The sequence below is a fragment of the Xylocopa sonorina genome, chromosome 5 (genome assembly GCF_050948175.1).
Source record: "Xylocopa sonorina isolate GNS202 chromosome 5, iyXylSono1_principal, whole genome shotgun sequence".
In the NCBI taxonomy this organism is placed as follows: Eukaryota; Metazoa; Arthropoda; class Insecta; order Hymenoptera; family Apidae; genus Xylocopa; species Xylocopa sonorina.
In genome coordinates this window covers 4484107-4496596 of record NC_135197.1, presented here as the reverse complement: position 1 = coordinate 4496596, position 12490 = coordinate 4484107, and the positions used below count along the sequence as shown (strand labels likewise).

Below are 12490 nucleotides of genomic sequence, written 5' to 3'. Positions count from 1 at the left end.
TTTCATAATACAGGTAACGATTCACGTGAATAAGGATCGCGTGCGTGTCGCGTGACAACGTTATCGATTGAATACAGAAACGTGGACGATGTGTGTGAACGAAACTTAACAACAAGAGAGGAAAGCATAATAAAAAAAGCGAGGACGCCACGAACGTAAATCGATCGATTCATTCACTCGCTACCCTACCTTCGCGTTGTAAATCCATCGTCCGAGAATCGTTTACAGAAATACTTTCCTCGAGGAACTCTTTATCTCCTTATCGTTTAATATGAAACACCAGAACCATCATCCAACCATCTACCCCCGACCCAACCTTCACAAACATTTTTGTCGCGTAACATTAAAATGTAAAAGAGACCTAAGAATCGGACGATCGTAAACTGTTTAATAAATCTGATCATAATTTATGAAGCTAAGTTAAATTAAGCAACGGAAACGATATCGTAGGGGTGGTTAAGTATCCGAGCGTTCTTCGGTACGATTTTCGTCAGAATCATTTAGAGGATAAAAGAATATCCAAGTGCAAGAGAAAGAGAGAGAAGAAATCAGTGATCCTCTTTCGAGATAGGAGCAACAAGTTTAATAGGAACGTAAGATCGGTAGATGAATAACTGATAAGACTTTAACGCTCGAAATAACTCGAGTGACGTTTCTCGCGTTCTGCGTGTACATCTCGGGACATCGATGCATATATCTGCCATAGAAAATCTCTGTGTACCCTCCCCCGTGTCACAACGTATACATCATCGACGATTTGTAACTTACGTTTGTTGTGTACAAAAGAAAAAAAAGGAAACAAACAAAATCGACACGTTATCGATTTGATTTCGATAAACCAATTTTTTAATTGTATAGGTGATTGCGTAGCGATAAACGTAGATACACACCACACACAGACACACATACACAGAAAAACATACGGTGAATGAAAAGAAAGAGAAGACAAGTATGTTTGGTGCGTTGTTTAACGTTCACCCGCCTTTTTACGAACTTTTGTGCCGTTTTACTTTGAAAATTTATTCGCAAATCCGTTGGAGAAACCGAATTTTAATAAAATCCACAATATAAAATAATATCGACTCTTTGGTGTCTGTATTATGCTCTGCCGAATTTTCATAAACCGCCAATCGATAGAGAACTGGAGGAAGAACGGGGAAAACTGGAAACGGAAAACCGTTAGAACGAAAGACGATGGAGTATGCAACAGATAAATAATAAAAGTAAATCTCTGAACCACGTAGCAATTGTCTTCGTTAAGGTTTTCGATGACAATATCTTTTAGTTCCGTAACAAATCACCGAGGTCTGCACGTGCGTGTACGTGCGTGCGTGGTTGCATGCGTGTAATATAAGTCTGATTATTATAAAAGACCAACTATTTCGTCCTAATTATAAAACAAAATACAGCTCGTTTGTAGATGGTTCACGATCGAAAGAAAAAAAAAAAAACAAAGAATTTACGTGTATAAGCGGAACACATTACGTATATATACACATATACAAATATATTATAAAATGTGAGAAAAAGTACCGAATGTGAAGAGAACAAATTAGACGAGAAGTTGATTGTCGGTCGATAAGTTTATCATCAAAATTTATTTATACGCCAAGAATACGATCTGTAAGAGACGATACATATTGGATAATTAGACCAGTATGTACCGGTTGTTGCTTCTCGTATAATTGATCATCGCAATAAGCGTCTGTGGTAAACTGTCTTATTAGAATCAGTTGAAAAGAAGAGACTTCGTGATATACGTTGAAATCGTACTTACGAAACAGTTCTACTCAATGGTATCGAACCAAGTAAAGCCAATCAATAAAACTTGTAACAAAGCGTACCTTCTTTATGAAGGGATCCTCTCGATCGTTCATAAATCAATACCAAAGACAATGCAAGTCTTTCTGATGGCTTTACTTCCCTTTGATGTTCACCGCCAAGCAAAAAAAAAAAAAAGAAAAAAACGAAAAGAGAAAAAAAACAATTCCTCGATATTCAGTGACTGTGTCCTTGTGATGTGACGAAACACCAAAGGTGAGTTTGTTCAAGAAAAATCTCAACGAATTTCAATAAAGTTGCAGAGTCCTTAGCCGATGCATTCTGTGATGTTTATTGGCGTAGGAGTTCTTCATTTTATCAGAGATCCTGGATCCTTTTAACGCTACATAATGTATTCTAGCTCGATTCGCGATGATCATTTTTATTCTTAAAAGAAACGAGAGCTATTCGATAACGACACTGATTAACTTTTTATTATACTTCCTGGACATTTCGAAGGCCGAATGATAAAATATAATAAGTAGAGATTCTGTGTTTAAGTCATACAATTGTCATTGCGCATCGCGAACACCCTGCTACTTCAGCACGAAGTAATACCTTATATTTATAGCTATTCTTATTATCTAATATAAACAGGTCATCCATGTCGACTCGGACTTTTCGTCCGACATGTTTCAGTGACCAGAGATACTTAAAAACATTACTCACTGACAGATGCTGCGAATAAGCGAAGGAAGACGCCAAGGTTACTCCGAAAGAGGAAGCTATCTGAGAAGCCATCATTGAAATACCATGGGATCCACGAGGTAAATCTGAAACGCTATTGAAAGAAAACTTAGAATATTATACGAGTACATATAAAAATCTAACGTGCATATATACGTTACAATAAATTTATTATCAAATCTTTACAGTCGTAATGACGTCGCACTTAACAATTGCATTCGCTCCACATTTCAAACTTGCAAATTAACTAACAATCTTTAACGAAACAGAAAAACCAAACACTTGGAATACATGCACAAAAATAAAAACAAATACAGTACAATTGTGTACTAAGAAAATTCAAATTATTCTTCAAAAGTACGTAATAAAATCTACCCAAACAACACAGCAAATCATATAACATTTCAAAATTTTCTTGTAATTTATTGTATATTTTAGTAGTTTTATTGTACTTTATTCTATATTTCCCGCTTTAGAAGTAAGCGAGAGAAAGATATATAAGAAAGCTATAAGAAAAAGTGAGACAGAGAAAGTTTCAGTACTTTCCGTAGTGATGGCGCTAGTAGTTCTTCAGTAGTTTACTTCGCTGTCGATAATTATGTGCGAACAGTTTGAGCACTTTTTACAAAGATGGCACCATGGGTTCTAGAGTAAGGAGGTAATATCTGTCTCACTCTTTCTTATAGCTTTCTTATATATCTTTCTCTCTCTTCCCTCTAAAGCGGGAAATATACAAAAAATTGAAATAAAACTACTGAGGTATACAAGAAAATAGAATAAAATTACTAAAGTATACTGTAAATTATAATAAAACTACTGAAATATACAAGAAATTACAATACGTGCTTGAGGATTCTTAATTCTAAGCTTCGTGAGTTTACTTCGCATCAATTTTTTATTCGCACGCCGAATTCGTTTTTTATGTAGTTTTCGGTATCCATCGAGATTTCGCAACCCTAGTCGATTGGTACGCCTTACAAAATCTTATGTATATATAGCAGAGACCATTCACTCAATGAATTTTTTTATCATCCTTACATAAGAATCTAAAGAAACTCTTTGAATTTATAACACTTCCAACATAATGGAAAATCCTTCTGTGCTACATACATTATTAATACTTATTATGACATTTGAAACCACGAAGTGCAAAAAGACCTAGCCTGATTTAATAAATAACACACATAAAATAAAGGTTACTACTCATGAATATATCCATTGTATATCCATGGTGCCACTATGTTCATTAAATAAATTCTACGTAATTATAACCAGTCACACGTGCCGATTTGGACTTTTCGTCTTACGACATGATTGAGTGACCAAAGAAACTTAAAGGGATGCGACTCACCGACGTCTGGAGGAAGTAATCGAGGATGCTGCTGTCTGGAAAACTGCTGCTGCTGCCTTAGTGAAATCATCGAAGATGCCTGAAGAAAGTCATATTATGAATTAAAATTCATGTTACCACACAATCAATCAATTAAGAAAAAATATTAAGAAATGTTGCTTACCTCTAGAACATCATGAACGTTGTCGTCTACTACGTAGAACTATAATACTATTGCCATTTATACGAAGCAAACACTGACTCTACTCTTCCGCGTATGATTATTATAAAAAAAATATAATTAAAATTAGAGCAGCTGTGCTCTAAGAAATATTTAAAACTATCGCTACAAGCACTGACTCTACCGACCGCATTGCGCGCGGTCACCAAAATTTTCTGGAAGAAAACATTGTTAGTAGGGGAACAAAGGGTGTAAATAAAAACAACACACATTTTACTTTTATATTATTCTTCATCTTTTCCTAATCGAGCGTCTATCAAAGAAAATATTACTTTTTCTAAATTATTCAGCTATGTAAATATATATGTATATAACAGATTATGCATAAATGAAATAGATTATAAAATTTGAATATATTTTACAATATATTCAAATATTATAAACTATTTATGAACACATAAAAATATAACACGACTGATCTATAAAAATTCTACTGTGATTATTTGTTATACACTACGAATTATATATCAAATATATCAATTATATATCATTATACAGTATGAATTATATATCAAATGTTAACAAATAATCAATAAATATGTTAACGAATAATGCTAACAAGTAATCAATAAAAAAGATACATAAATTTATACCATATGTTCCTCTTGTCACCTCTTTTAGATATCAATGCAATATTACTCGTCATATCCATTGTATGTAAAATGTAACTCATTAAGAACCTGTAACAAAAGAAAACGAAACAATTTAAATAAATGCACAAAAGTAAAATTAGTTACGACGAGATTTTATATTAACTAAGACCATAAACAATACAAAAAGAAAAAGCAAAGAGAAAACTTAAAGATGTATTTATATCTATAATAATAATGTTGAATAAATATTTAATCAAATATGCAGTGATTAAACAAAGTTAATAATACAATAAAAGTATTAATAGAATTACAATTCAAAATACTACGCAATCGACAAGCAAGCATGAGAACGTACCTCGAAAAGTGTTATCGGCAGCAGAGGACGACACATCTTACTATCAATAAAGGACGACGCGAACTGACTGCCGGTGCCACTCTCCGCAAGCCCCGGAAGCAACCGAACGAGCGCGAAAACATTCGAACGGGGCCGAAGACGCTCGAACGTAGTTTTACAACTACGCTTCCACATTTCAGTCCATAGCCTTGGTATTTTGCTATCTGCTTTAACTGTAAACAAATCAGCCAATTAAAAGTACCAACTGTTGTACTATGATACACATTTTCCTAGAAGAAATACGGAGAAATGTAAGTTAAAATATTCCTTCCTTGCGATAGTTAAATTTTGTCTCGAAAGAAAGAGATTTATTGGAATAATTTCGTTCTTACGACAAGAATTCGAGAATTTCAGTATATAATGTAATGCAATATTCGCAATTAACAACATTTAGTTAATATTTCTTCCTTCCAATAGTTAAATTTTACCTCGAAAGAGATTTATTGCAATGAATTCCTTTCTACGACAAGAATTTAAGTATTTCAGTATATAATGTAGTGCAATTAACATTGTATAGATAATAAAATAATATGTAGAGCGTAATATTATATATGTTATACGTGTTCTACACGTGGATATATATTTATAGGACACTACAAATTTCTCTGTGCAAATTATCTAGGGCAATGTATACCATAACACAATAGTGCGTACTTTTCTCAGAAAAATACTCACGAGAATTTTCCTAGAACTCGTATTTTCGAATCTCTTGTAGTAGATTTTCAATTAGCTGATTTGTTTACAGTTGAAGCAGATAGCGAAATACCAAGGCCACAGAATGAAACGTAGAAGCGTAGTTGGAAAGCTACGTTCGAGCGCCTTCGGCCTCGTTCGAACGTCTTCGCGCTCGTTCGGTCGCTTCCGGAGCATGCGATGAGCGGCACTGGCAGTCAGTTCGCGTCGTCCTCTACTGGTGGTAAGACGTATGTCGTTCGCTGCTGTCGATATAACTTTTCGAGGCACGTTTCTTCATTCCAGGTACGTTCGTACGCTTGCTTATCAACTGCGTAGTATTCTCACTTATAATTCTATTATTCTTTTATTATATAATTCTAATTCTATAATTATATAATTCTATTATACTTTATATTACTAACTTTATTTAACCATTACATACACGATTAACTATTTATTCAACATTATCATTATAAATATGGATTTATCTTTGAATTTTCTTCTTACTTTTCTTTTTATTATGCGTTTTATTGTTCATAGTTGTCCATAAACTCTGTTTGAATTTTGAAAATATGATTTATAAACTTGTTTTTTAATATAACTAATTTTACCTTTGTATATTTATCCTAATTGTTTTGTTTTGTTCTGTTACAGATTTTTAAACAGTTATGTCTTTCAAGGAATGGATATAATGAGCAACGAACGTTATTATTATTATTGAAAGAGGTATGGTTCAAAGACTGTAAGAACTTGATGCGAACGTATGGTATAAATTTATATTACCTTATTATTGATAATATGGTAACATTTGGTTATGAACATTTGAAGTATGTAACAAGTAATGAGTTATTTGTTTAATAATCATTCTCACAAGCAATTTTAATTATTTATAGCATATAATATAGCTCACTAATTAAGAATATTGAATATGCTTTAAATTGTGATACCAAATAATCATAATTGATTTTTTATAGATCAATCACGAATTCTTAATGTGTTCATAAATAATTTATAATATTTGGATATATTTTTTAATATATTCAAACTTTCTAATCTATTTTATTCACATATACATATATTTTTGCATAGTTGAATAATTTAAAAGAAAAGTAATATTTTTTTGAACAAACGCTCGATCAGGAAAAGATGAAGAATAATACGACAGTAAATTGTGTGTTGTCTTTATTTCCCCTTGTTCCCCCACTAACAATGTTTTTCTTCCAGAATATTTTGGTGACCGCGCGCAATGCGGTCGGTAGAGTCAGTGTTTGTTACGATAAATAGTTTTAATATTTTTGGAGCACAGCTGCTCAAATTATAATTAAATTTCTTTTGTAATGTTTATACGCGAAAAAGTAGAGTCAGTGTTTACTTCGTATAAATGGCAATAGTATTATAATCTTTTATTTATTTTTTTTATTTCCAATTTTTTTTAATAATTTGCTGCCTCGGTATTAGAGTCAAATTGCTGTCTACCTAAAGGATCTAGCTGTGCTACAAAAGCCAAAAATGTACGTATCTTTCGTACTTTATTTATAATTCCAAATTTGTTAAACTTCTAATCTTTTTAATTATTAAATTAACATAATTGTGGTTAATTTATTGTAAGCAATCACAAAATTAATCACAATGAAGTAAATTAATAATTGAAAATATTAACAAGTACTTTAAAAGCCAAATTATAATAATATGGTTTCTGTTTAAGATTTTTAGCTATTTCTACGATGGATTCATCGACCACATCTACCCTGATGACAACGTTCATGATATCCTCTTAGAGGTAAACAACATTTCTTAATATTTTTTCTTAACTGATTCATTGTGTGGTAATATTCAGATGTTCTCTTCTCATGCAAATTCCGTTATATAAAAAGTCTCTTCCGTCGAGGATCTTCAGTCTCGTTATTTATCATTTTTTCTTTGACGAAGGAAAATATGGAATGTTTAAATTTTGTAAGATACACACTCTATCGTTATACTTCTTATACTTCTTACACTTGTTACACTTCTCACACTTGTTGCACTTTTTACATTTGTAACGTACACGAAAACACTTCGCTACGATGTTTTTCGCTATGATGTTTCTTCGCTATGATGCATTTTCACTTAACTTCACTTCTCCGCTACGATGTATTTTCCCTATGATGCATTTTCACTTCCCTTCACTTCACTTCTTCGCTATGATGCATCTCTCGGTGCAATCTTCTTTGTAGAGCTGTAAGTTCTTCCCTGTAGTTTCTAGGGAAAGATTGTGGTATTAAGGTGGGGGGGGGGGGGGGGGGGGGGAGCAGGGAGCAAACGAGGTTCCAGGCCTGAAACAGTTCAGGCTTAGGGACGCCGGGTTAATCGGGAGCAGGGTTGAGTCGCCAAAGGGTCGCAAAGCGTAGGCTGGGGATCACAGCTATGGGCAGGTATAATTTATTGTATATTTTAGTAATTTTTTTGTATTTTCTTGTATATCTCACTAGTTTCATTTCAATTTCCCACATTATAGGTAAGAGAGAGAAAGATGCTGTAAAAAAGAGTGAGACAGATAATAGTGACGCTACTCTAGAACTGCTGACGTCATCTCTGTGAAAAGTGCTCAAACTGGTCACGCGTGATTACCGACAGCTAAGTGCACTAAATGCTAGTTTCAACTCTTTTGCGAGAGATGGTGCCACTAGTCGGTCGGTAGTTCACTTCGCTGTCGGTAACGATGTGCGACCAGTTTGAGCAGTTTTTACAGAGATGGCGCCACGAGCGGAAAAAGGAAAATGTATAATTGAAAATAAACTCTAAAATGGAATTTTTCTATAATTTTAATAGACGAACTAGTTGCGGTTTTTATAGTACAAAAATAAGATACAAATTTTTCAAAAAATAATCAGAGATTATTTATTTATAAAAATCAAAATTTGTACAAATAGTTACAAAAATCCTTTTGTAATTTGTAAGAATGTATGGGCCAGCTACAACTTCGGTACTAAATATCTGAAAAATACATATATAAATTACAAGAAGTAATATTTATAATATTAATACTTTGTAAATTTATACTTTATACTTTATTTGTACATTTAAAATTACGTTTCTCTTTCTTTAATGGGATAAATATTATATGGCATAATGTATGTTTAGAATCATTACAAATGCGAGTACAACAATTTTAAATCCCGAGGTATACTGTATCTCATCTCTGCTGACAAATGGACGAATGGATCCGTGGTATTTTCAAAATTTTCAAATCCTTTCAATCTATTAACATAAAATGAGATAAAGTATGGAAAAATTACAGTATGGATAATATACAATAAATAATAAATTAGTTTTTATTGTAAAATTTATACTGACCGTATGATAAAATGTTTGGGCTCCTGCAATGTTGATTGTTTAACCTTACGTTTACATAAATTAAATATTTCTGGCAATACTACATCACGAAAGTCGCCTATTTCGACAGAATCACTATGTTCAGAAGCTTTGTGGAATTTTTGTAAAATTAAGGAACGCATTGCTGGAGTATCTATCCATACAACACGGCATTCTTTATGAAGCATTTCAGCAAACCAATCTGAAGCACCAATTTTAGCTACATAATTCCACTCGGTTCCACTATACCAATCGTGTACCTGTAATATGTATAAAGAACATGTGCATGAATCCATACAGAAATGCACATTGTATTAATAGTGTACACATGCAAACATGTATATTTTCAAATCTTATTTTATTCTAAGTTATAATTTAAAAAACACTATTATATATATGTAATAATATCTTTTAAATTAGACAGTATTGTAAATAACTTACAACACACTGGCAAACCTGACTGAGTATTTCACGAAACTCTGTCATTAATTCCATAAACGATTCAGAACCTTTTGGATACAATAATACAATATCTGTATTTCGAATGCCAGTATCTTCACATTTTGCTTTTTTTTTATTGCCTTGTACATTATGATGTACATAAATGTATATAATGCAGATGAAAAACATAACTCCGACCAGAGTAAGTAATACTGATAATGTAACAATAACAATATTCTGATAAACATATATGTTATTATTGTTGGAGTTATAACTTTCGATTCTGTTATCAGTCTTATCAAAACAGCCTAAAAAGGGAATTAAAACATTACAGTTTTAAAAAGTAACAATTGAATGTAAGCTACAAAACTTAAAAAGCCATATTATTACTTTAAATTTAAACTAAATATATTAACTATCTTACTCACGGATATACCAAAAACAATATTCGACAGGTGGTTTCCATAAAGTGGATTCTTTACATCTCGCATCGGCTAAAGATATTGTGGTACAATAATTCATACCCAATGGAATTTCAGTTTCTAGTGATAGCAAATCTGAGTATGATCTATGCTTTACATAATAATTAAGTAATGATTTTTAAGTATATAAGTAATACAATACAGTAAAAAATTATCAAATATTAATCTCACCATAGGTGCAGTAAAATTATGGATGTCTCTTATATAGTCGTCCTAAACATAATATTTAAAGTTTTAAAAACAATATGGCTGATGTTGTCAAACGTATGCACTTTTGAACAAAATATTACCAATAAATATATAATATAAGAACATTACCAGCAAATAAAATGTTTTATGGGGGGCAGTGATACCATCAAACTGTGTTATTTGTATGTAGCAGGCATCATGATCCATTTTCTTGAATACTATTGTCACAGCTTTAACTATAGGTACCGTAAAATTTGTCCAAATTTTCACTTTCTTTTCACTGTATAATTTAAATGAAATTTTAATGTCTTAATCTTCAAATAAATTGTAAAAGAAATATTAAATAATTAAGATTACTTTCTTAATAAATATTTTGTATATACAAAACAACCATAATATAAACTTACTTATTTCCATTATCTACAAGATCATAATGACAATCAAAAGATGGTTTTATGATTTCTGTTCGTTTGTAATTAGTTCTAAAGTATTTATTATGTTTCATTGTATGTACATACTCAATGTCTTTACTAGTTTGGAGTTGAACAGCATAGCATGCTGTAAATATGTATGGAATAAGTATTTCAGATGTTTTCTAAAAATTGAACACATGTAGTACATCCAATCTTGTAAAGGAAAATTAATTTTTTAAATATTAGTTTTAAAAAATGATTACTTTATATTGTTTGTTATCAGAAATATAACATATTGTACTCCTAGTATGTACTTCTGGTACAGATATATCATTGGAAAATTCATAATTCATACACATTGTCTCATTAATCAACTCATTAGCATATAAAAATAAATTATATTTACATGCATTTGTTGGAGGTTTAAGATTGATTTGTAGAATAGCTGTGAAACAAAATAATGATAAAAATAATTTCATTATACAGTACAAATGAATTTCAATAAATTTCATGCACATATGTTCAAGAGGGAGATTATTATTTTAACATATACTTTGAATTTATTAGCATTGCATTTTTTAATGGTACTTTTTAAATAATATTTATGTATATATTATATGCTACCCTTTACCAGGTAATTCAGAATTGTTCTTATGTTCTATTACTAGGAAGTCAATGTCACTAGGGATATCCTTAATTGTACATGATTTTATAAGTGAAGTACTTCTTGTGGACAATTCACAGCCATCAGCATCACATACATACTGTAGAAATAATAATTCATTTAAAATCGGCACATCTCAGAATAATTTGAATAAGAGAAAACAAATAAAGCTGTACGTTTAGCACAACACATTGTAACGTTAGCGGCGAGTGTATAATAAAAAAGGAAAGTAAACGGCAAATTAATGAGCATTTGTATTTTTAATTTTTGTCAAAAATTTAATACTTACATCACATTCAGCATCGAATGAAAAACATGAACTTACAAATATAAACAAAAGCACAATTGTTATATAACCTACAAGCATAGTTAAACTATAGACAACCTACAGTTTCACAAAAACTTAACCGAGTTACACTTTAACAGAATACGATAATTTTATATTTAAGCATTTAAATTTCCCACAACTTTTTTATGTTTGTTCGCAGCAACAGCTGAAGAGAATGTTCGTAATTGGAGAAAGTTGACATGAATAGTTTATGACCGTTAAGATTTACCTCGATAATAGGTTTTTATTTCAACAGACGAGATATTCAATGTCACGTTTAGCTGTGTGTGACAAAATGTATAAATGGAATAGTTAAAGATTCTTAAAAATATAATGAGACTGCGTATACGCACGCGCGTCTCTTCACAGCGCGTGTTTTTGAATTCAATCGATAATGATTATTAGCCTTTTGAGTTCTGAATACTCCTGGCTGAAACGGTTCGTAGCGACGGGGCGCGGCTATTGCTCACCGTCGCTGGGGACGGAATATTATTTTGCCACACTGAAGTGACTATTCAGGACGCAAACAATAATAAATTATAGTGATTCTTTTGCAGAAGGTTAAATAATTAAAGACTGTTATTTTTGAGCATTAAAATTATGTATTATAAACATTAACAATTTAAAACTTTAAATTTTACAATTAACTAAAAAACTTAATTTGATATTTACAACAGGAATTAATAATTTTGAAATCTAATTGGTTAGAGTGGGACGTAAAATGAGATTTACGTTTCGAAAATTCCCGGGGATTTTTATGACCCTAATATTGCTCAACCGCTATCTAAGGAAGGCAACTTACTAAGGAGTGCCCCTGTATTGATTTTACACGAAAATGACTGCATATAGATTGCAAAAATCGACAAACGCATATATGCGTC

General features: G+C 31.7%; 1 protein-coding gene across 2 annotated transcripts; it reads right to left on the bottom strand.

Moving 5' to 3' along the window:
* Positions 1 to 8721: 8721 nt before the first annotated feature.
* LOC143423537 (uncharacterized) lies at positions 8722 to 11793 on the bottom strand. Of its 2 annotated transcripts, XM_076894927.1 has the most exons (10): positions 11571 to 11793; positions 11249 to 11381; positions 10881 to 11062; positions 10612 to 10799; positions 10334 to 10484; positions 10187 to 10228; positions 9962 to 10106; positions 9534 to 9841; positions 9075 to 9352; positions 8722 to 8978 (listed from the first exon to the last, which is right to left on the bottom strand). In XM_076894927.1, exons 1-10 carry the CDS (start codon positions 11646 to 11648, stop codon positions 8867 to 8869), a joined length of 1617 nt encoding a protein of 538 aa, XP_076751042.1. In that variant the 5' UTR covers positions 11649 to 11793; the 3' UTR covers positions 8722 to 8866. The 2 variants fall into 2 exon arrangements, with proteins under 2 accessions (XP_076751042.1, XP_076751043.1); XM_076894928.1 differs by lacking the exon at positions 10881 to 11062 and having other exon boundaries at positions 10612 to 10762.
* Between the last annotated feature and the right edge of the window lie 697 nt (positions 11794 to 12490).